We start from the raw sequence: 26,689 nt of genomic DNA, 5'->3' as shown, positions 1-26,689 counted from the left end.
AAAAGCAAAACGAGGATAATGGAATGTAGTCAAATTAAATCGGGTGATGCTGAGGGGATTAGATTAGGAAATGAGACACTTAAAGTAGTAAAGGAGTTTTGCTATTTGGGGAGCAAAATAACTGATGATGGTCGAAGTAGAGAGGATATAAAATGTAGACTGGCAATGGCAAGGAAATCGTTTCTGAAGAAGAGAAATTTGTTAACATCGAGTATAGATTTAAGTGTCAGGAAATCGTTTCTGAAAGTATTTGTATGGAGTGTAGCCATGTATGGAAGTTAAACATGGGCGATAACCAGTTTGGACAAGAAGAGAATAGAAGCTTTCGAAATGTGGTGCTACAGAAGACTCCTGAAGATAAGGTGGGTAGATCACGTAACTAATGAGGAGGTATTGAATAGGATTGGGGAGAAGAGAAGTTTGTGGCACAACTTGACTAGAAGAAGGGATCGGTTAGTAGGACATGTTTTGAGGCATCAAGGGATCACAAATTTAGCGTTGGAGGGCAGTGTGGAGGGTAAAAATCGTAGAGGGAGACCAAAAGATCAATACACTAAGCAGATTCAGAAGGATGTAGGTTGCAGTATGTACTGGGAGATGAAGAAGCTTGCACAGGATAGAGTAGCATGGAGAGCTGCATCAAACCAGTCTCAGAACTGAAGACCACAACAACAACAACAACAACAACATCATCATATAAGTTTTACATCAGAATGTGTCAATGAAAGGAACTGAATGTTGTAAGGTATTGGCTTTTGTGGTCAAAAGACATTTCAGTACAATTCTTCTGGACATGTGATGGCGTTGCATGATAAAATTACTGATGTTTTGGCTGTTATTACAGGCAGCCTTCATCAGGGTGACTCAGTCAAGTTGATGACTGTCTGTGACTGAGTCTGTCTGCTACAGCAGTTGTAACACTGGTAGTGTTATCACATATGGTGTGTTCACACATTCAGATGAATTTTATTCAAATGAAATAGTGTGAGTTCAAATGAGACATACCATTTTTGACATTCCGTCAGAGATATTTTGTAGGTATTATATATCTGGTGATATGGTGAAGAGGAAGTGCTAGGGAGGCATGTAACCTAATTGTAACTCTGATAGACGTGAGAAATTTACTTGATTGCTTATCTATACAGCATAGTCTGTGAACCAGTTGTCTGCTGTTGATCTCCTGTGAAAGACGCCCTCCTTTGATGGTGTGTCTTGATCTTTCCTTCTGTATTCTTTTTTTTGTTTTTTTGTTGACATTGATTGCTATTTTGGTTGTCTTTTCTTTTCTTTTTCTTTTTCTTTTTTTAAATGAAGGTCTATTTCTGTCTTGTGCTTCAAATTTTATATAGGTTAACTATTCAACTCAAAGGACCAATTGCAAAATGCCTTTATCCTTTGTTGCAGGGAGTTTCCATTGCAGTTCAGATTTAGATATCATTGATGGAACAGTTCATCATGATTCAATTGGACTTGTTGTTAATGACTGTGCTGCAGCCTAGAAGCAACTTATAATAATGCTCTGCATCATTGCTTAGGACTGTGCTAACAGTACTACCATTGGTCAGTGGTTAAATGGAAGAAAGTTTTATGGAGTGATGAATATCTACTGTGAAGCTGGTGACACAGTCATGGCTGTTATTCCTTCTTTGAGCTTGCATCTTAGTTTTGGTTCATAATAAAATGTTTACAGGAGTTTATGAAGGCATTTTAGTGAATATAATGCTTCTCATACTATACAACAACTTGAAGTCATATCTGTCTTCTATTAACACACTAATGCCCCTGAGTGCAAATCAAGAACCGTTACATCCTAAATAAATAAAAAAAAACCAACCAGGATAGATATCCTTTGTTTTTGGAACAAATGAGAGTGCATGTAGTATACAAGAGTGTGTGGTTCTGTTTCCTCACCATGTGTTATCTCCTTTTTATTGGCTCAAGGTGCATTACCCCAAAAATAAAATGTTCTTGATTTTTTGATATTTTTTGAAAATCACACTATGTCTTTTACTTCCTTAGAGATTTTTTTTAGAAGATATGTTGTTGAAGAAAGGCAAATCTACATTTACAAGATTTGTAGAGATGGAGAAGGCTGGGCATTGTCAACTGGAATACATGCTTTGAAATTCTGAAGGTAGCAAGGATAAAATACAGGAATAAAAGGTTAGCAGAAACCAGACTACAGTTATAAATGTCACAGGACATGAAAGGGAAGTAGTGGTTTAGAAAGGAGTGAGACAGGGTTGTAGCCTATACCTGACGTTATTCAATACATACATTGAGCTGGCAGTAAAGACAAACAAGGAGAAATTTGGAAGGACAATTAACATTCAAAGACAAGAAATAAAAACTGTGAGGTTTACCAGTGACACTGTAATTCTCTCAGAGACGGAAAGGGTTTTGGAAAAACAATTAAGCAGAATAGATGGTATCTTGAAAAGAAGCTAGAATTTGAATAACAACAAAAGTAAAAGAAGGGTGGTGAAGTGTAGTCATATTAAAGCATACAATACTGAGAGAATTAAAGTAGGAAATGAGTCACTAAAGCTAGTGGATGAATTTTGCTATTTGGGCAGCAGAATAACTGATGATGGCTGAAGTAAGGAAGATATAAAATTCAGGTTGGCTATTGCGAGAAATGTATGTCTGAAAAAGAGGAATTTGTTAACATCTAATATAAATTTAAGTGCTAGGAAGTCTTTTCTGAAAATACTTTGTGTAGAATGTAATGTTGTATGGAAGTGAAATGTGGACAATAAACGATTGAGACAAGAAGAGAATAGAAATCTTGAAATTTGGTGTTACAGCAAAATGCTTGATTATTAGATGAGTGGATTAATGTGGAGGTACTGAACTGAATTGGGGAAAAAGAAATTTATAGCACAACTTGACTAAAAAAAGGGATTGTTTAACACGACAGTTCCTGAGACAGCAAGGAATTGTCTGTTTGGTAATGGAGGGAAAATTGTAGAGGAAGGCCAAGACATGAATACAAACAGGTTCAAGTTGATGTAGGTTGCAATAGTTATGCAGAGATGAAGAGCCTTGCACAAAGTAGATTAGCATGGAGAGCTGGATGAAACCAGTCTTTCAACTAAAGATCACAATGACTACTTATTGATATGAAAGGAATAATTTTTGTTGACATCTTGCCCACTTAACTGAATGACAAAATCACTTCAGTAGCATTACTTAATAAAAATTAATGCACGGTTTAATGTCCCATCAACAAGGAGGTCATTAGAAATGGATCACAAGTTCAGACTGGGGGAGGAAATTGGCTGTGTCCTCTCAAAGGAACATTTCTGGCATTTGCCTTAAGCGATTTGAGAGACCACAGAAATCTGTGATTCCAGACTATATTTGTCCTCTTCCTCTTACTTCAACTTTTGGCACACACTCCCACTGCCAGTCAGATTCTATTAAATATTTAGTTGAATGAGACACATATGAATCACTTGTATTGAAAAGGGCATCAGTTCGTAATTTGGTTACTTTGAGTTTGTTATTGCTCCACATATTACAGTTGTAACTGCAAAAACTGAAATTAAAGGGTTATCAGTCTGTCAGTTACTGTACATTCTGTTGGATTCTGAAAAACATTGTTATTTTGTAGTGGCATCAGTGAATGCCTCATGCTCTTTTAAAAGTAAAGAGGCCAATCGTAACATGTGCTCCTTGAAAATAAAGCTTAGATAGCAGCACTGTTGATACTGTATGTCATTTAATACTTTCTATGTGCACCCCTAGGTAGCATTACCAGTAATGTTCACAAGAAGACAGTACGTTGCAATTGTTGTGACTATTACACATAGTTGTCTTTCTTATCCACACAGTCAAATGTGCATTGCATTATAGATTTACTGATGATTTGTAGTACGAGTGCCACAAGAACAAGCTGAACTTCATTTATTCTTTGACATCCGCTTGGTTCAGAATAAGAATCACACTCTTGGTAGATTTCTGTTGTATCTAGCCAATTCTGGGTAATTCAACAAAATTCAAAATTAATTTATAGTTAGAGGACAAAGTATATTACTGTGTGATAAGGATTTTGTCATTGTAAAAAGAAAATGAAAGAATTGGGACTGATTGTTTGCTGTACGTGACATCACATAGGTGATGTGTACTAGTTAAAAACCAAGCAAATTTCTTGTTAGAGGGAGGGATTGCTGCTATGAAATACTAGACTTCAAGTCATGGTGGCAGCCATACTACCAGAGACCAAAATTTCTAAAGGAACTCAAACTATTAGAAGGCAAGGGAATATGAAATTCTCTGTCAGTCCTCTTTCACATTCTGTTTTTGATAACACAAGAAAGAGTACAGCTTGTATATTTATCAATGGACTGATTAGTTTCACTTGTGTGTGAACCTTCAATATGTTCCATTTACTGCAACAGAAAAGCAGGTGTGTCCGTTAGGAAAGATTCAAATTAAGTGTGGGCTTGGGAAAGCTCCATTATCTGCCTGTCTGCCTGACAAACACCTATATTTCTATGAAGAAATTTTGAAATGGTCTGTAAAGAACAAAAGCCAAGACAATGAGTGATTGAACTGTGAAACACTGCTTGTTGTTGTAGAATGATGCAGTAGTATTGTGAAATGTACAACTGTATTAGTTACATGGTATGCAATCAAGACCATGTTAATATGAACAGAAAGGTGTTCAGTATCTCTTACGTGCAATTCTTTTTTCATCAGTTCCTGGTATTTAATTACATTTGCAAAATATTGCACTAGAAATTCAATCTTTTGTTTGACAATTAAATTTGCATCATATAACAGTACCAACGAATATGCCCATATTAAGTTGTTACATAAATTAAGCTGTTTTTTTTTTTTCCACAAATGTGTGTCATTTGACTTAAGCCCTTATATGACATTATTTACATTATGAATCCATATATTTTGTGTTTATTCTTGTTTTAGTTTTTGATATCTCATTTAAATTATTTAATTAAATATTTTGTTCATAGGTAAGAGACCGGGAACTTTATTCTGACACAGATACTGAGGTGAAAAGACAAATTTGGAAAGATAACCAATCTCTTTTTGGAGATGAAGTATCACCTTTGCTAAGCCAATACATAAAGGAAAAGGAAAATATCCTCTTTGATCACTTGAATTTGACTAACTTATTTTTTACTCCATCTCCAAAGGTAGAGTTAAGCTGTGGCTTTGTCTAGAACATTTTTGACAGGCAGCATTGAAATTTTATACTCAGTGTTTTTTGTTTTGTAGGTACGCCGTCAGGGGGAGGTTGTGCAGAAACTAGCCCATATGATTGGTTCAAGTGTAAAACTGTATGATATGGTGCTTCAGTTTCTACGAACACTCTTTCTTCGAACGCGTAATGTTCATTATTGCACTTTGAGAGCAGAGTTACTTATGGCACTCCATGATTTGGAAGTACAAGTAAGTAATTGCAGCTTGGAACAGAGTAATTTTCAGCAGTTTGTTGGGAATGATGACAATTTATTTAAATCAATGTATATTCGATAAATGGCAGCTTCAGTTGCAAGTATTGAAATCTTTTCTTTTAGAGATCGATTTTTGTCACTGCGTGACCAACTTCTGTGCTAAAAATATGTATGAACCATCAGACATAAGGATCTTAACACAGATGTGGCCCTATTTATAACCACCATAAAAAAATACAGAAACGGAAAAAATATACAGGTGCATTGTGCTGCCACCTACTGCCAGGTACTCCATATCAGCAACCTCATTAGTCATTAGACATCATGAGAGAGCAGAATGGGGCGCTCTGCGGAACTCACTGACTTCGAACATGGTCAGGTGATTGGATGTCACTTGTGTCATACTCTGTATGCGAGATTTCCACACTCCTAAACATCCCTAGAGCCAATGTTTCCGATGTGATAGCGAAGTGGAAACATGAAGGGACATGCACAGCACAAAAGTGTACAGGCTGACCTCATCTGTTGACTGACAGAGACCACCAACAGTTGAAGAGGGTCGTAATGTGCAATAGGCAGACATCTATCCAGACCATCATACAGGAATTCCAAACTGCATCAGGATCCACTGCAAGTACTATGACAGTTAGATGGGTGGTGAGAAAACTTGGACTTCATGATCGAGCTGCTGCTCATGAGACACGCATCATGCTGGTAACTGCTAAACGACGCCTCGCTTGGTGTAAAGAGTGTAACCATTGGACAATTGAACAGTGGAAAAATGTTGTGTGGAGTGGCGAATCACGGTACACGATGTGGCGATCCAAGGGCAGGATGTGGGTAGGGCGAATGCCAGGTGAACGTCATTTGCCAGCGTGTGTAGTGCCAACAGTAAAATTGGAGGTGGTGGTGTTATGGCGTGGTTGTGTTTTTTATGGAGGGGGCTTGCACCCCATATCGTTTTGTGTAGCAGTATCACAGCACAGGCCTACATTGATGTTTTAAACACTTTCTTTCTTCCCAATGTTGAAGAGCAATTTGACGATTGTGACTGCATCTTTCAACTCGACCTGTTCATAATGCACGGTCTGTGGCAGAGTGGTTACACTACAATAACATCCCTGTAATGGACTGGTCTGCACAGAGTCCTGAACTGAATACTATAGAAGACCTTTCGGATGTTTTGGAATGTTGGCTTCATGCCAGGCTTCATCAACCAACATCGATACAGAGTTGTGAGGACAGCTCTTGAGTCATGACTGAGTAGCTCATTTAGCACAGTATTTGCTGCAAAAAGCAAAGTCCCAGTCTGACATACAGCTTCCATCTGCCAGGAAGTTTCAGGTCACCACATACTATACTGTAGAATAAAATTCATTCCACACAGTAATCCTGTTTCATGAACACTCTTGTAATAACCTGCCTTTCTGAAATAAACTATAAATATATACTCAAATACTTTTTTGTGTGTGTATATCACAGGTCGTAAATTTCAAATTCTCTAAAATTTAATATTAGCCAAATTTAGATAATATCATTGTAGCCGTGACTATCTATTATTTTGTTTTAGATTGAAATGTCTTTTATAGAAATGTTGCAACACGGTTTTCAACATATTCTGAGTAAATATTTTCAAGATGGAGGGAACAGCACACACAAAAAATAAAATGACACTCGAGTTTAAAAGTGATTTTTGAAACAAATTATTGCTTATATTAAGTAGCTAGCCCGAAGGTGGTATTTTTGTTTATACTATACTACTGCAAAAAGATTAAAAAGTTGTTCTCAATCTCTGCACCTAACTCTAACACTTTTTTTTTTCAGTTTCTGTAGCCACTTAAAACACTTTTTGATATACTTTTCCATTATGTTGAAATGTGACAGTTTGTGTTCCTTAAAACAATATTTACAAGATATGACTTACCCTTTTAATTTGAAAAGGCTCAATCAGGTCCTTTCTTCTTAACCATCTTGCAACTGTTCAATAGCCTAGGGCCTATAACACTGTAAATAACACAAAGACAAGGTTATGTTGCTTCTCACTCAAACACATAGACTGGAATGACTGTTGGACAGTCAGACCAGTGTTGCCAATTCCAGTCAACTAAACAACCCAGTACATTGTGCTCAACGGTGAGTGTTCATTTCCAAGACAGTGGTATTGTCAGGAGTGCCCTAGGTAAGAGTGACAGGACTGCTGTTCTCTCTATATACACTCCTGGAAATGGAAAAAAGAACACATTGACACCGGTGTGTCAGACCCACCATACTTGCTCCGGACACTGCGAGAGGGCTGTACAAGCAATGATCACACGCACGGCACAGCGGACACACCAGGAACCGCGGTGTTGGCCGTCAAATGGCGCTAGCTGCGCAGCATTTGTGCACCACCGCCGTCAGTGTCAGCCAGTTTGCCGTGGCATACGGAGCTCCATCGCAGTCTTTAACACTGGTAGCATGCCGCGACAGCGTGGACGTGAACCGTATGTGCAGTTGACGGACTTTGAGTGAGGGCATATAGTGGGCATGCGGGAGGCCGGGTGGACGTACCGCCGAATTGCTCAACACGTGGGGCGTGAGGTCTCCACAGTACATCGATGTTGTTGCCAGTGGTCGGCGGAAGGTGCACGTGCCCGTCGACCTGGGACCGGACCGCAGCGACGCACGGATGCACGCCAAGACCGTAGGATCCTACGCAGTGCCGTAGGGGACCGCACCGCCACTTCCCAGCAAATTAGGGACACTGTTGCTCCTGGGGTATCGGCGAGGACCATTCGCAACCGTCTCCATGAAGCTGGGCTACGGTCCCGCACACCGTTAGGCCGTCTTCCGCTCACGCCCCAACATCGTGCAGCCCTCCTCCAGTGGTGTCGCGACAGGTGTGAATGGAGGGACGAATGAAGACGTGTCGTCTTCAGCGATGAGAGTCGCTTCTGCCTTGGTGCCAATGATGGTCGTATGCGTGTTTGGCGCCGTGCAGGTGAGCGCCACAATCAGGACTGCATACGACCGAGGCACACAGGGCCAACACCCGGCATCATGGTGTGGGGAGCGATCTCCTACACTGGCCGTACACCACTGATGATCGTCGAGGGGACACTGAATAGTGCACGGTACATCCAAACCGTCATCGAACCCATCGTTCTACCATTCCTAGACCGGCAAGGGAACTTGCTGTTCCAACAGGACAATGCACGTCCGCATGTATCCTGTGCCACCCAACGTGCTCTAGAAGGTGTAAGTCAACTACCCTGGCCAGCAAGATCTCCGGATCTGTCCCCCATTGAGCATGTTTGGGACTGGATGAAGCGTCGTCTCACGCGGTCTGCACGTCCAGCACGAACGCTGGTCCAACTGAGGCACCAGGTGGAAATGGCATGGCAAGCCGTTCCACAGGACTACATCCAGCATCTCTATGATCGTCTCCATGGGAGAATAGCAGCCTGCATTGCTGCGAAAGGTGGATATACACTGTACTAGTGCCGACATTGTGCATGCTCTGTTGCCTGTGTCTATGTGCCTGTGGTTCTGTCGGTGTGATCATGTGATGTAAGTTTCCCCTTCCTGGGACAATGAATTCACGGTGTTCTTATTTCAATTTCCAGGAGTGTATAAATGGTTTGGCGGACAGGGTGGGCAGCAGTCTGCGATGATGCTGTGGTGTGCCGTAAGGCGTCGAAATTGAGTGACTGCTAAATGTGGAAAGGTTTAAGTTAACACAGATGAGTAGGAAGAACAAACCTGTGATATTCAGTTAGAGCATTAGTACTAATGTCCTGCTTGATATACTCAAGTCGTTTAAATATCGTGACATAACGTTGCAAATTGATATTAAATTGAATGCATATTTGAGAACTGTGGTAGGGAAGGTGAATGGTTGACTTTGGCTTATTGGGAGAATTTTAGGAAACAGTGGTTCACCCGTAAAGGAGATTGCATTAGGATGCTGGTGCCAACTACTCTTGAGTACTGCTCGAGTGTTTGGGATCTGTACCAGGTCGGACTGAAGGAAGACTTCGAAGCAAGTCAGAGGCAGGCTGCTAGATTTGTTACTGGCCGGTTCAAATGACACGTAAGTGATATGGACATTTTTCGGAAACTCAAAGGGGAATCCCTGTAGAGAAGGCAATGTTCTTTTCGAGAAACACTGTTGAGAAAATTCAGAGAACTGGCATTTGAAGCTGACTCTCAAATGATTCTACTGCTGAGAACATACAGTGTGCGAAATGACCATGGAAATAAGATTTGAGAAATTAGTGCTCATATGGAGGCACATAGACAGTTGTTTTTTCCTCACTCTATTTACGAGTGGAATAGGAAAGGAAATGACTAGTAGTGGTACAGGGTACTCCCTGCCACGCACCTTACGGTGGCTTGCAGACTATTATGTACATGTAGATGTAGGTACTCTTCAGTCTCTCTCTCTCTCTCTCTCTCTCTCTCTCTCTCTCTCTCTCTCTCTCTCTTTCTCGCACATGGCAGTGTAGTGATAAGGTGGTGTGTAAAAAACCTAGTCCTTAGGACAGCGATCTGTGAAATCTCTGGATATTATTGATAACAGAAGAAAATGTTGAACTGTTTTCAGTAAAAAAAGAAAGATTTTTTTGCCATTTGGGACAGACTAGATTTTTATTCTGCTCCTTTCTTTATCTACTTTCATATGACTGCACTGCTGTGAAGATAAAATGAGAACACGAACATAAAAAAAATAATAACACGACACTGGAATTGTTCAATTCCAATACTAGTCTATTCCTAGAGAATCCGTGATTCTTGGAATTGTGGAATCAAAATCGGCACATGACACATTCTTAACTAAAATCATTATGGGTAAACTTTTTTACTCTAATTCTGGTTGTTGTAAGTAAGTATTAGTGCTGTTGCTATTATTGCAGATAAGTAGTAGACAACATTTTGAGTGAATGGCTGGTAATTGTGGGTAATTTGTGGAATTCTGTGGGTTGTTTAGCAGACTGGAATTGGCAACTGGTCTGACAGTCCAACAGTCATTCGAGTCTATGTTTTTGAGTGAGAAGCAACATAACCTTGTCTTTGTGTTATTTACAGTGTTATAGGCCCTAGGCTATTGAACAGTTGCAAGATGGTTAAGAAGAAAGGACCTGATTGGACCCTTTTCAATTTAAAAGGGGAAGGCGTATCTTGTAAATATTGTTTTAAGGAATACAAACTGTCACATTTCAACAAAATGGAAAAGTATATCAAAAAGTGTTTTAGGTGCCTACAGCAACTGAAAAAAGTGTTAGAGTTAGGTGCAGAGATTGAGAACAACTTTTTAATTTTTTTGCAGTAGTATAGTATAAACAAAAATACCACCTTCGGGCTAGCTACTTAATATAAGCAATAATTTGTTTCAAAAATCACTTTTAAACTTGAGTGTCATTTTCTTTTTTTGTGTGTGCTGTTCCCTCCATCTTGAAAATATTTATTCAGAATATGTTGAAAATTGTGTTGCAACATTTCTATAAAAGACATTTCAGTCTAAAACAAAACAATAGACAGTCACAGCTACAAAGATATTATCTAACTTTGGCTAATATTAAATTTTAGAGAATTTGAAATTTACGACCTGTGATATGCACACACAAAAAAGTATTTGAGTATATATTTATAGTTTATTTCAGAAAGGCAGGTTATTACAAGAGTGTTCATGAAACAGGATTACTGTGTGGAATGAATTTTATTCTACAGTATAGTATGTGGTGACCTGAAACTTCCTGGCAGATGGAAGCTGTATGTCAGACTGGGACTTTGCTTTTTGCAGCAAATACTGTGCTAAATGAGCTACTCAGTCATGACTCACGACCTGTCCTCACAACTCTACTTCTGCCAGTGCATCTCGTACCTTCGAAACTCCTCAGATGTACTCCTGCGAAACTTGCATGACTGGCACTTGTGGAAGAAAGGATATTGCTTGTGGCTTAGCCACAAGTTGGGGGATTGTTTCCAGAATTAATTTTGATCTGCAACAGAATGTGCACTGATTAGAAACTTCCTGGCAGATTAGAACTATGTGCAAGAGTGTGACTTGAACCTGTGACCTTTCCAATTTGTGAGCAAGTGCTCTGTCAACTGAGCTACTTCAACGTAACTCACAACCCATCCTCAAAGCTCTACTTCTGCCAGTCACTCAATAGAATGTTGCTTCTTTAGAAGCCACTGCTAACATTATTGTGCTGTTTGATTAGATGGCTGGACTTTGCCCCATTATTCATCTTCATTTTCAGTAATATGTTTATGGGGCTAGATCACTACTTAACAAGTAGAGAATTGACTTTCATCATTATTAAAACTGCACTAATTTTATGCACTGATACATCTTATTGCTCTCATGTACTATGTCGTACAAGAAATTATGTTTCATAGAATTAAAACTAATAATGAAAAATTGTGATCATATTTATGTATGTTGGCTATGGTGCAGTTGATGTATTAAACTATTGTATACTTGTTTGCTTTAGGTTAGTTAGGTTTAACTAGTTCTAAGTTCTAGGGGACTAATGACCTCAGCAGTTGAGTCCCATAGTGCTCAGAGCCATTTGAACCATTTTTGAACTTGTTTGCTTTCTTTGTGTGTTTTAGAAAAATTGTTCATTGACTTATTTGCCTGTCAATTGTACTTTTTCACTCTTCTTGGTATTCAGTTAATAATTGTGTCTGATACTATAACATAGTATAGCGAAAGGCTATTTACAATTTGTACAGAAACCAGATGTCAGTTATAAGAGTCGAGGAGCATGAAAGGGAAGCAGTGGTTGGGAAAGGAGTGAGACAGGGTTGTAGCCTCTCCCCGATGTTATTCAATCTGTATATTGAGCAAGCAGTAAAGGAAACAAAAGAAAAATTCGGAGTAGGTATTAAAATTCATGGAGAAGAAGTAAAAACTTTGAGGTTCGTCGATGATATTGTAATTCTGTCAGAGACAGCAAAGGACTTGGAAGAGCAGTTGAATGGAATGGACAGTGTCTTGAAAGGAGGATATAAGATGAACATCAACAAAAGCAAAACGAGGATAATGGAATGTAGCCAAATTAAATCTGGTGATGCTGGGGGAATTAGATTAGGAAATGAGACACTTAAAGCAGTAAATGAGTTTTGCTATTTGGGGAGCAAAGTAACTGATGATGGGCGAAGTAGAGAGGATATAAAATGTAGACTGGCAATGGAAAGGAAAGCGTTTCTGAAGAAGAGACATTTGTTAACATCGAGTATTAAGTGTCAGGAAGTCGTTTCTGAAAGTATTTGTATGGAGTGTAGCCATGTATGGAAGTCAAACGAGGATGATAAATAGTTTGGACAAGAAGAGAATAGAAGCTTTCGAAATGTAGTGCTACAGAAGAATGCTGAAGATTAGATGGGTAGATCACGTAACTAATGAGGAGGTATTGAATAGGATTGGGGAGAAGAGGAGTTTGTGGCACAACTTGACAAGAAGAAGGGATCGGTTGGTAGGACATGTCCTGAGGCATAAAGGGATCACCAATTTAGTATTGGAGGGCAGCGTGGAGGGTAAAAATCATAGAGGGAGACCAAGAGATGAATACACTAAACAGATTCAGATGGATGTAGGCTGCAGTACGTATTTGGAGATGAAGAAGCTTGCACAGGATAGAGTAGCATGGAGAGCTGCATCAAACCAGTCTCTGGACTGAAGACCACAACAACTATAACATTACCCAACAGGGAAACATCACCATTGGGGTAATGACTATGAGAAAGGTGACCACATTCAGTGAGGAAAATATACACTATGTGAACGAAACTATCTGGAAACCTGGCTGAAAATGACTTACAAGTTTGTGACACCCTCCATCGGTAATGCTGGAATTCAGTATGGTGTTGGCCCACCCTTAGCCTTGATGACAGCTTCCACACTTACAAGCGTACCTTCAATCAAGTGCTGGAAAGTTTCTTGGCGAGTGACGCCCATTCTTCATGGAGTGCTGCACTAAGGAGAGGTATCGATGTTGGCTGTTGAGGCCTGGCGCGAAGTCAGCGTTCCAAAATGTCCAAAAGGTTTTCTATAGGATTCAGGTCAGAACTCTGTGCAGGCCAGTCCATTACAGGGATGTTATTATCGTGTAACCACTCCGCCACAGAACACATTATGAACAGGTGCTTGATCGAGTTGAAAGATGCAGCCGCCATCCCCAAATTGCTCTTCAACAGTGGGAAGCAAGAAGGTGCTTAAAACATCAATGTAGGCCTGTGTTGTGATAGTACAACGCAAAATGACATGAAAAACACAAACACACCATAACACCACCACCTCCAATTTTACTGTTGGCACTACACACGCTGGCAGATGATGTTCACCTGGCATTCGTCGTACCTCTATCCTGCCCTTGGATCGCCACATTATGTACACTGTTCAATTGTCCAATGGTTACACTCTTTACACCAAGCGAGGTGTCATTTGGCAGTTACCGGCATGATGTGTGTCTTTTGAGCAGCAGCTCGATCATGAAGTCCAAGTTTTCTCACCGCCCGTCTAACTGTCATAGTACTTGCAGTGGATCCTGATGCAGTTTGGAATTCCTGTGTGATGGTCTGGATAGATGTCTGCCTATTGCACATTACGACCCTCTTCAACTGGCGGCGGTCTCTGTCAGTCAACAGATGAGGTCAGCCTGTACACTTTTGTGCTGTGCATGTCCCTTCATGTTTCCACTTCACTGTCACATCGGAAACATTGGCTCTAGGGATGTTTAGGAGTGTGGAAATCTCACATACAGAGTATGACACAAGTGACATCCAATCACCTGACCATATTCGAAATCAGTGAGTTCCGCGGAGCGCCCCATTCTGCTCTCTCATGATGTCTAATGACTAATGAGGTTGCTGATACGGAGTACCTGGCACAATGCACCTAATATGAAAAACGTATGTTTTTGGGGGGTGCCCGGATATTTTTGATTGTTATAGTGTATCTGGTAACACCATCTTCTTGTAGCTACCTGTGAGAGTTGGCTTCATGGTTAAATTGATGACTAGTGGCTGAAAGTGCTGCTCTTCTGCAGAACGTACACACTGTGTATGGGTAGCTTTGCCATCCAGAAAATTTGTGTAGGTTCTGGACTGTTGAGAGAACTAGAAACCTCTTAAGGCAAAGTCTACTTAGATTCTCTAATACATTTCCATAACCTTTATGGTACTTATGTGCAACAAGTCACTCCATCGAATGTCGCTTCTTTGAAAGTCAGTGCTAACATCATTGTGCTATTTTATTATACGGCTGGGCTTTGCCCCACTGTTCATCTTCATTTTTTATGTATAACTTTATAAAGCAGTTTTCAGTAATATGTTTATGGGGATAGATCACTATTTAACAAGTACAAGACATCGAGCAGTGGACATACATGTAGAAGTGACGATAAACTATAAACTGCTGAGCTTTTGGGCAAAACACTTCTGGAGAGTGTGACATGTGCATGTACGAACACACACACACACAGAACCATAGGCTACAACCTGAAGTTTTCGTGTATGTATATCAACAAACAGTGAAATTGCATGATCATTAAGAAACTTAGGACCTGTGCTGTTAATTTGATTCTTTTTTAAAGTTAAATATAGTACTATTCTTCAAGACCAGTGATCTGTGTATTTGTTGGGAGAGGGGCTGTTTCCTATATACTGAAAAAGTACCGTAATCTTTCTGTTTCCTTTTTTCAGGATATAATATCAGTTGATCCTTGCCATAAATTCACTTGGTGCCTTGATGCATGCATACGAGAAAAAAATGTTGATATAAAGCGTTCAAGGGAGCTTCAGGTAGGATTCAGTTTCTTTTTGTTACTGTTATTTCTTAGTAGTGCTTATTTTGAATTATGTAATGCATTGATCTTCTCTTTTTCAGGGATTTCTAGACAGCATTAAGAGGGGTCAGGAGCAGGTACTTGGTGACCTCTCAATGACATTATGTGATCCATATGCTATTAACTTTCTGGCAACTTCAGCAACAAAAATACTACAACACTTAATCAATATAGAGGGCTTGCCAAGGGTATGTTCAGTCAGCTGGTTAGCATGCCTTCCTTAATGATAAAGTAGTATGTCGTTAAGATGTGTATGAAAACAAAAGTGTAATAACATCTTTCTTTTAATTCTTTGAGACCCAAGAAAGTGAAAAAAAAAAATTAAAGTTTTTCACAAAATGACCCTTTATTATCATAGTAAGCAATGAATACAAGAAGAAATTAGAGAGAGTTGTTTGAAGCAGGTGGTTTCATGTTGGAGTATAATTTTAATTTTTTTACAAAATAATCTTTATTAACCCAGTAAGTAACAAATACAAGAAGTAATTGGTAAAAAGTAAACAATCTCTCTCTTTTTTATTATTATTATGGAGGGACCAATGTGACATTCCGTTTTCAATCGCCCTTTGTCATCTCATGTGGTATGTTTGAAAACAAATTCACATTTTTCCTAGACTCAATCTCACATCTTGAAACTTCCATGAACTTGTAACACCTAAAATAAATTATAGTCATAAATAACAAGCAAAAGTGGGCTTAAAATTTAATAAATATTGTATCAAAACTGTGTACTGCTCCAGTGGTATCATTTTGAAACCACACATAAATACAGTGTTACAAAATCAAATTTATGTTGCAGTAACTACCAGTAATCTCCTGAATATGGCCACAATAAAATAAAATTTAAAAAAAAAACTGTATTTCTGGTGGTTTCTTGTTAAAAGTATGGGTACTTCAAAACAAAATTAATAAAATGGTGGTTTCAGATAGAATTCACTGGTACTCAAAGAGTTAAAGCTTTCTTTGGCATTTACTTTTTATTGAGACATTGGATGAATGATTATATTCTAAGAATACTTTTTAAATAATGAACTTTAGATCGGAAAATAACCCTTCATATTTTGGTTTAGAACTTCCCATCAGAGTCTGTTGAGCATATTTGTGATGCTGTTGATTTGAGAGCATGAATTATCGTGAATTACAGTGTTCATTCTAAATTAGAAAGGCAGTTTTATAACTTTTTCCAGTTTTTCAGTCATTCCGGTCCATGTCGTACTACACCTGATAAAATACAAGATACACTCTTTATTACTCTGTAAGGATGGAAACATAACAGCCACTTAACAGTTCACAAAACCAGTCCACATTGCACATCATCATAAAGTTGTAGACACACACACACCAAAAGAAGAATACAGATAGTTTGCGCCATACAAGTCTATCAGCATCCATGTATTTTTAATCCAAAGAGTTGTCAAAATGAGATCCAATAACTAGTGCGGTCACATATGCACAGCATTAGCAAGGTAGACACTAGAGCACAGCGTGATACAGTATGAGAGCATTTGGCACAGTCCCCAGTTTTATTTCCTGCTTGATATCATAGAGCAGGACAGTGTGATTGCTCATGTGTGTCTTATTGGCCACAGGTGAAATGTTTGGCAATGTACAATACAGACTATCAGTCTTGCTGACTAAGGATACACATATATTATATCATCACAGACAGAAGAATTATTCTTTGGGATAGGGTACACAGGTGTCTTGTAAGTCACTTTTCTATCAAGAAGCTATAGCTCCATGGAATGTTCTCAGTGTAGGGGTACTTGAATGATATAAATGACTACAGATTATCAGTAATGTTATGTGATTACTAAGTACAATACAGTGCGTTACGTTGTGTTCATGGTCAGCAGGTAGTTGGAATGATAGACAGTTCTGACAAGAGAGCACTGAAGTACAAATGGATGCATTACCAATAGCAAATCTTTGCGGTGCGGGTCTCCCGCATCGTCACCTATGCTCCTCGGAGTATGGGACCTCATCATCAGTCTTTGAGCGGTGTGGAGGTTATACGTCCACAACTCACTTTAAATGTCCACAAATGTAAAATTGTGCATTTCACACAACTACAAAAAATTTAGTCCTATGACTACAGCATCAGTGAATCACAGCTGAAATAGGTCAACTCATGCAAATAGCTGGGTGAAACAATTTGTAGGGATATGAAGTAGAATGATCACATAGTTTGTCGTAGGTAAAGCAGGTGACAGACTGTGGTTCATTGGTAGAATACTAGGGAAATGCAATCAGTCTACAAAAGAGATTGCATACAAAACACTCGTGAAACCCAGCCTAGAACAATGCTCAATTGTGTGAGACCCATACAAAATAGGACTAACAGGGGGTATAAAACTGATGTAAAGAAAGCAATATTATGAAAAGGACAGATTAGTAATACTCACTAAATATCCTGAGTTGCAGATAGGCTCAACGAAAGAACTGTCAAACAAGTAAGCTTTCAGCCAGAAAGGCATCGTCGGAATTAGAGAAGACACACACACACACACACACACACACACACACACAAGCAAATGCAACTGATGTGTATGTGAGTTGCATTTGTGTGTGTGTGTGTGTGTGTGTGTGTGTGTGTGTGTGTGTGTGTGTCTGTCTGTTTTGTCTATATCCAATGAAGGCCTTTTTCGCCAAAGGCTTCGTTGTTTGACAGTTCTTTTGTTGTGCCTATCTGTGACTCAGCATCTCTGGTATATGGTGAGTAATAATCTATCCTTTTCATATTGCTGCATTATTTCATCCTGGACTTTCCATTGTTTGATTAAAGAAAAAGAACACAAACGATCATAGGATCATTTGACCCATGGGAGAGTGTCATGATGATGCTGAAAGAACCGAACTAAGACACTTGGATGTAAATGTAAACTATCCCATGGAAGTCTACTTAAAGAGTTTCTAGAACATGGACAGGGTATCACCCAAGCGAAGTTGTGGGCAGCAAATGGGGAAATCACCTGAGGTAACTGAGTTTGACAAAGGGCAGATTATTATTACAAAGAGCCTGTGAATGAGTATCTTGAAACTGACGATGCTGGTTGAATGTTCACATGCTACTGTTGTGAGGATCTGTGGAGATAGGAGGACAGTGAAACTACCTCCAGGCGCTAAATGGTTGGATGTCCATGACTCTTCGCGGAATGTGGGGTTTGAAGGCTTGCCTGCTCTGTAAAATAGGATAGATGATGATCTGTGGCCTCTCTGCCGAAAGAGCAAAATACTCGTGCATGCAATGACATTGTCAGTTACAATTGCAATGGGTATGGCGCCATTGGGATTCAATCGGTGATCAGTGTAAACATATTGGTTCTTCGGGTTAATTGCATTTTTGCTACAATACATCAATGGTCATCTCCACAAACGCCGTCATTGAGGTGAACAGTGGCTCAAACTGTGGAGTGCGCCATGGACACAGGCTAGTGGAAGCAGTATTAGCTATGGGAGATATTCTTCTGCACTTGCATCTGTGGTAGTATATGAAGACACGGTGACAGCTGTGAACCACCTTCATTCCTTCATGTTTGATGCCTTCTCGGACGGTGATGTCATGTTTCAGCAGTATAACTGCCCATGTCTCGGAGCCAGAACCATGCTACAGTGGTTTGAGGAGGATCACTGTGAACTCATATTGATGTCTCGGTGAGCAAATTTGCCTGATGTAAATCCTGTGGAACCGATCTGGGTCACTATCTGCCACCATCACCATATACACAAATAAGTGGCCATTATTTATGTGAATTACATGACCTGTGCATAGACATCTAACGCCACACACCTCCACAAACCTACCAACCCGATCCCTGATAAGCAGACTCAGTGATTTATTTCATTCCAAAGACGGACAAAAAGCTAGTAAGCAGGTTGCCATAATGTTTTGGCTCATCAGTGCACTGTCATTTATACATATTCTGAATGGCAGTGCTCCCATATCTTATTTATTTATGTATGTTTATTTTTCATAACAATACCCCATCAGAACACTGTATGGGTTCCAAATGGCAAGAAATATGTTATCCTGTTATGTATCACATTGAGAAGACAATGCATTATTGATTGAAAGGTAATCTGGAACTGTGTTAAAAGTTACCTGAAAGTGAAAAAGTTAGCAGACACCTGATATTCGTTGAATGTTATCTTACAAATAAATGGATTTTCAGTGGAGCTGACAATTGCTTTCCTATGCACAGTATTTTTATGACTGACTTAGTTACTGATTTTCTACTGCTCTGAGTCAGTTTTACTTCTGCTCTTTGGCTGCACTTCAACCAGACCAGTACTTGTAGCACCTAAAGACAATAACTAGATCTGTCATCAAAATGTTGTGCAGAAAATATAACTCAGCTGGAAACTCAAACTCATAGTAGCAATCAACCATCGGCCCCCCCCCCCCCCTCCTTTCCCCTCCTCAGAGGAAAGAGAAGCAGAAGTCATATTGTATTTTGAAGTGTATTCTTGCACTCTGCAGGAAAAGTCATCAACAGATTAGGTTTATGTTATATAGATAAGTTTTATAACTCTTCTTGAAAATGAAAGATAACGTGGGCTCTGTTTCGTGCAGGTGAAATGAAGTGGCTTCTTGAGCAACCAGTAGAAACAGCAACTGTACATTGGCTGTACTTTGCTTCTTGCTCTTTCCATCTAATAATTTCAGTCAGTTTTATCCTCGTGTACATATTTCAAATAGCGCTGCCAATGCACGGTTGTCAACAGATCACGACGTAATGGTTGTCGGCCAGAGAGACCGTAGTCCAGCAGTTGCCGTGCCACTTGGGGCACGAGATTGCATATGTTGCAGTCTTGTTAAATATGGCTGCAGTTGCATACACTGTCTGATGTGGCTCCCTTCTTGTCTGTTGCACATTGTGCAGGGTGAGGCAAAATTCTGAATACACCCCTATAAAAGTGGAACAGTGTTTGAGGTGTCTGTATGTGGGCACACAACTTGTAGGAGCTATGGCGACGGCAGCAGTCATCTTCAAATCCATCCCCTTGGGTTTGAGTTACATGTTTCAAATGGGAAGGGAGTCGTGTGGCACATCATTTTGAATTGCCTCTTTCTCAGGAATACGCATGTGAGATCTGTTTTAAGATATCTTTATTTGTGTAGGTGTTATGACCTGTTAAAGTTTAGGACACTTGTCAGTGTCAGAATTACAGCATACACTCAATATGATCTCCATTGCACTGGACACACAGTCAGAGTCTTTTTTTGCCAGTCCTGCTGCACACTTCACAGAATCTGTGGGTCATACCTCTCCTCATTGAAGGTTCCATCAATTGACACTGGACCTACAATTCTTGTCCCAAATCCCACCCCAAAGCATCACTTTTCACTACCAGAATCTTTACAGGTATCCACCCAAGGGGGGAGGGTTTGCATCTGACCAGTAACATCGATTCCATTTGTTTGATTTGATTTGATTTGATTTTAACAAGGAAACTAAAACAACTTGGGTCTAACCTGCCACTGCCCGCACTGAAACTAAGTTTATTGTGCGGTATCGCTCCCTGTATATCTAGTAAAGCCAACCGATGCCCTTAAATAGCGCAAGGAGTCCCTCTACCAGTTTTTTGTTAGACACTTCTCCCGAATATTCTGTATCTTTTATTCTCCAGTGCCATGCATTCGAAGATTAGGTGCGATGCAGTTTCTTCACCCTCATCACGGATCCTACATTTAGGGTCCTCTTCCGTTATACCCATTCTGTGTACATGTTTTTTAAAATTCCCATGGCTCGTCATTAGTCCAGTCATGAATTTGCTCTCTTTCCTGTTCAATCCCAGGATTACAGAGCTTCTTTTAAAACATGGCTTGGGCATCATTACCTTACTATGTCTTTGTTTATGGACCTTGGTTTAATATCCTACATGCTGTTTCCTAAGCCAGTTCCATAGTTCTAATTTGATCATAGCCTTGGTGATTGTCAGGACATGTTCCGGTCCAATAAATGGAGTAGTTGCCCCCATCCTAGCCAGTCTGTTGGCTTGTTCATTGCCACAGATCCCTGAGTGGCCAGGGACCCACACTCTAGGTTTACCCTATTGCTTCCCCCTACCTCCACCAGAGCCCTGTGGCAGTCTACAACAATCTTAGATCTTGTTGCAGGAGCTGCCAATGATTTCAGGAATGCCTGGATGTCTGGATAGATGTAGCACATATGTATATTCTCCTCCACACATGCCCTAATTGCAGTAATTTCAGCTTGGAATACAGAGGCCGGTTTTCCCAGAGAGATGATGCCCTCCAGTCTTGGCTGAACCCATGCCCCAACACCTTGGTCTATTTTCGAACCATCAGTGAACCAAACGATGTCCCCCTTTACGGTGTCTAACTGTTTTTCCCACTGCTCCCTGCTTCCAATTATTATATTGTAATGCTTGTTGAACCAGTTGGGAATTGTTATATAGCCGACAGGCATTTCCCCAGCCGTTTCTACATTTACCTCACTCACTGTGTTAGTGTGTGATTCTGGATATCCAAATGAGACCCAGTTTCTGCCAGTCTGTATGCCCCAGGTGCTGCCTCCATCTTGACCCAAACATGTAGTGGAGGCATGTCCAGCATGGCTTCCATTCCAGCAGTTGGTGTGCTGCTAATTCTGCCTGTTATGGCTAAGCAGGCCAATGTCTGCACCTTAGCAAGCTCCTTAGCTGCAACCCGATGTTCTACCTTCTTCCACCACACTACTGCCCCATAGGAAATCCTTGGTCTGACTACTGTGGTGTATATCCAGTGCATACCCTTGGGGCTTAGGCCCCAGTTTTTGCCACAAGTACTTTTTGCCTTGGAGCAGATACTATTAATGTGATGGGTCCATGTTAGCTTCTGATTTAAGGTTACCCCTAGATAATTCACTATCCCCTTCACAGGTAGAGTTTCATCAAAGAGCTTTAGATTCCAACTTGAGTGTTGGATATGTCTCTTCATAAATGGCACCACAACAGTCTTCTTAGGATTAACCCTCAGATCCTGTTTAATGCACCAATTTTGCACAATGTCCAAACCTCCTTGTATCATATTTCTAACAGTGTCAGTAAATTTGCCAAGTATTACTATGACAAGGTCATCAGCATATCCTTGGCAGAAGCATTGTCTGGAATTTAATTCCTCAGTGAGTTTGTTCACCACTAGATTCCACAATAGAGGGGACAAAAGTCCTCCTTGTGGGCAGCCTCTAGTGGTGTTAATTGCCATCTTTTCATTCATCATGGTAGCCTCTACCTTCCTTCCACTAAGCATGGCTCTGGTCCACCTACATATAGTGGTCCCCAGGTCATCCACCTATGCTGCCCTTACCATGGAATCGAATGTCGTGTTACTGAAGGCCCCCTTGATATTCAGGAAAGTGCAGAGGGCTATTCCTTGGAAGTGAAGTGCTTTCTCCACCTTCACAATGAGTTAGTGGAGAACTGTCTCACATGATTTACCTGGTTGATATGCATGTTGGTTTGAATGTAGAGGGGCCCTACTTAGTCTCCTCTCCCCAACATATACATTAACCAGTTTTTCCAATGTTTTCAGAATGAAAGAGGACAGACTGATTGGTCTCATATCCTTAGCCTTTGTATCATCAATTCTCCCTGGCTTTGGAATGAAGACAACCGTCACTGCCCTCCAAGCATTGAGAATGATTCCTACTGCTAGGCCAACCCTGAATAGCCTGCATAGGACTCTTGTGAGCTTCTCTCCTGCCTGTTGCAGGAGAGCTGGAAAAATTCCATCTGGGCCAGGTGGCTTGAACGGCTGGAATGTTACCACCACCCATTGGATTTTATTAAAGTTTACACACTCCTTGGCCGATTCCCAGTCCTCTCTTCAAGTGCCTGAGAAACATTGTCTCTCCGGGATCACATTTTGGTCTGTGTTGTCCGGCAGAGCATATTGAGGAAAGTGAGTGTTGAAGAGCAGTTCCAGTGTCTCATGTGCTCTCTTTTTTATAGTCCCCATCCTCCTTCCTCAACATACCTCTTGGACTGGTTGGTACTCTAGTGAGAATCTTGTGAAGTCTGGCTTGTGCAGCTGTGCTCTCCACTTCCTCACAGAATGCCTCCCAGGATGCCTTCTTTGCTTGTCTTATTGCAAGATTGTAGTTGACAAGGGCCTCATGATATTTAACCCATTGTCCTTTATGTCTTGCAATATTAAACAGTCTCCGTACCTGATTTCTTTGCATTTCCAAGTTTTTATTCCACAAACTTGTTGTCAGTGTCAGCATTACAGCATATGCTCAATATGACCTTCATTGCTCTGGTCACGCAGTCGGAGTATTTTTTGCCAGTCCTGCTGCACACTTCACAGAATATGTGGGTCATACCGCTCCCCATTGAAGGTTCCATTAATCGACACTGGACCTACAATTCTTGTACCAAATCCCACCCCAAAGCATCATTTTTCACTACCAGCATCTTTACAGGCATCCACCCACAGGGGGGGGGGGGGGGGGGGTTTGCATCTAACCAGTAACAATGATTCCATGTGTTCGCTTCTTCTTGCAGATAAAAATTAGCTTCATCTTTGAACATCACCTGTTGTATGAAGTGTGAATTCCAGTTTCACTGATCCAGAGCCCATTCTACAAAATGCACCCGCCCGATCAGGGTCATACTCTGAAAGATCATGTTGCAACTGTAACTTGTGTGGGTGCCATTGGCATGTGTGCAACACGTGCATGATTAAATGCTGACTGACAGTGAATATTGCTGATAACTGGCACATGTGGACTTTTCACAAATGAAGCCACGATTGCTGTTGTGTGGATTGTCCACTACAGAACCTGTTGCACAAAATTTGTCCAATAATTTGAATACTGTCATATGTAGGAACTCATGACCCTGTAGTTTAGTCCCTTTACTCTCCAAACTAACCTGTCATGTGAAATATCATTGCTCTCGGGATGCCATGCATTGAAGTCAGCAGCAATCATTTTGGTATTTTGTCCACTGCTCATTAACACAATTTCAATATGTCCTGACTGTGTAAGTGCCATTGTGGATCACCTGCAACAATAAACAGAATTGATCATCTCCTTGCAATTTCAAACTTTAACAGGTCATACACAAATATCTTAAAACAGATTCCACTTGTGTATTACTGAGAAAGAGGCAGATCAAAATGATGTGCCACTTGACACCCTTCCCATTTGAAACGCGCAACCCAAATCCAAGATTGCAGATTTCAAGACGGCTGCTTTCAGTTTCCTGGTGATTCTTCTCCATATGAAGTCATCCAGATGTTGTTTCAGCTATGCAGATGTTGCCCCTGGGCCATGTTATAATGAAGAACATCACCACAGTCCATCATAACTGTTTGCCAATTGACACACCATGTCTTTTCCCATTCCTTCAACTGACCCATGTTGTCAGGCCAGTCCCATTTGGCACTGTTGTCACACTGAACTCAAACAAGGCCATGTGACGTCCCTCTACCTGTGCAAGACTGGGAGAACTCTTGCAGGTCCCCACCAAGTTACTGCATGTTCCACCAGGCAGTACTAGTATATTTTCCCACCTGTACCGTGCTATCCATCCCCCTTCCCAACTCATGCTCCCACAACCCATCATTCATTGCTGCTCTGACAGACGCAGTCACAGTCAGCTCTAGTGCCCTGAGACAGTGGCTAGGTGTATGTGTGTGTGAGTTGTGGTTGTTTGATTATGAGTGTGTTTTCTATTGTAGAAGAAAGACTTTGTCTGAAAGCATTAGTATTTTAGTAGTAATATTTTAGTAGTATAGAAAAGGAATGAGCACATAAGGATGATAGTAGGGAGATGAATGATCGACTAAATTTGTTACTGGTAGGCTTGATCAACATGGGAATATTACGGAGATGCGTCGTGAACTCAAATGAGAATCTTTGGAGGGAGAATGGCATTGTTTTTCCAAAGCACTGTTGACAAAAATTTAGAGCAGCGACATTTGCACCTGACTGCAGAACAATTCTACTGCAATCAATATATATTTCACACAAGGGCCATGAAGATAAAAGAAATTACTAGGGCTCATGCAGAGTTATGTAGAAAGTTGTTTTCCATTTCTCCATTCGCTATTGAAATATGAAAGGAAATGACTAGCAGTGATACAAGGTATCTTCCTCTGTGCACCATACAGTGGCAGACGGAGTATGTATGTAGATATAGATGTAATGACATGATGGGTTATGGAATCATTAGAAATTGGGAGATGGATAGGAGAGAGTTCATGGAGTGTACAGAGACTTATTATTCCCAGATTTTAAATGAAACTAACATCAACTAAGATGTTATATGTTTACATGCCTCATTGTAAACTGATGTATGTAGATACAATACAGCAAAATAATAAAATGTGTCAAAAATTTTGAAAAGTTGATAGTCTTCAGAGACTATAAAATTCTGTAATAGAGTAGAGAATGAAGGTAGAGTTAGAGAAGCAACTGTACTAGGGGAAATAAACAGAACAGCAGAAATATTTCTGGAGGTCTGCGAAGATTTCGACAGGTTGCAGCAAACATCCTCTTCTGGAAGGAAGGTTTCACTAAAAAAAACTTGGAGACACAGAAAGATTCCACTGGAAAACATCATAACTACATGAAGGTTTATAAAACAAATACTTGACTGTGAAATATACTGAGAAATTTATGTATATTGAGATCATAATGTAGTATTGCAGAACAGCAGGCCAAAATGCAAATGAATAAAGCAAAAGAGGAAGCATCTGAGTAGTTGGGGAACTGAAAAATTAAGACTGGATGAAATATTCTGGTAACTCATTGAGGCAGTAACTTCTAAGCTAAGTAAAGGCACTGATTATTTAAGGAATTAGCATGTGAAATCTCATAAAGAATGAAATGATGAGGGCTGAAGAGGTTAGTGAAGGAAGAAGGGAAAAAAGAGGAAGTGTGGATGGAGGTTGGGTGGAGGAAGAGAAAGGGCATGGATAACTCTTGAAAGCCTGTAGGTTGTAGATGAAAGAAATAAATACAAGACTGCAAAGAATGGAACATGAAGTTACCATTATAGGTTGGATTTGAAAACAGTCAGCAACTTCCAGTATGCAAGATCAGAGACACATAATCGCAAAGTGGAATATATGTGGCACTTGAAAAAAAAATACTGTGTACAGACAGATTGTATATAACTTTGACAGAATAGAAATGAAGGTGTAGGTTAACAAGTGCTTATGGAAACATTGTTAAAAACAAGGCGAGGAGCAAACAAAACACACATTTACATCCAATGAAGAAGGTTTGCTACACATGTTACAGTGGCACTGAGGTGGAAGAAATTGGATATTAGTGTTGTTTCCAGAATGTTGTTATGTTGTTGTTCGAGTATCACAGAACACTGAATGATCTCAGTTCAGTCTTGCCTGCAAGAACATTTAAGATAACTAGCATAAGCTATTAATATTAATGAGATGTAAAAGAACTTTAATAT

The 26,689-nt window shown here is 40.1% G+C and overlaps 1 protein-coding gene across 1 annotated transcript in view; it reads left to right on the top strand.

Moving 5' to 3' along the window:
• LOC126195217 (negative elongation factor B) overlaps positions 1–26,689 on the top strand; it is a 121,107-nt gene that overhangs the window by 42,724 nt on the left and 51,694 nt on the right. The window contains exons 4-7 of the mRNA XM_049933740.1: positions 4,980–5,162; positions 5,245–5,418; positions 15,117–15,215; positions 15,301–15,447. Coding sequence (XP_049789697.1) covers positions 4,980–5,162; positions 5,245–5,418; positions 15,117–15,215; positions 15,301–15,447 — 603 coding nt within the window. The remainder of the gene's footprint in view (positions 1–4,979; positions 5,163–5,244; positions 5,419–15,116; positions 15,216–15,300; positions 15,448–26,689) is intronic.

This window comes from Schistocerca nitens, chromosome 1 (genome assembly GCF_023898315.1).
Source record: "Schistocerca nitens isolate TAMUIC-IGC-003100 chromosome 1, iqSchNite1.1, whole genome shotgun sequence".
Classification (NCBI taxonomy): Eukaryota; Metazoa; Arthropoda; class Insecta; order Orthoptera; family Acrididae; genus Schistocerca; species Schistocerca nitens.
The sequence above is the reverse complement of the archived record's forward strand: the minus strand, read 5'-3'. Positions and strand labels throughout refer to the sequence as shown.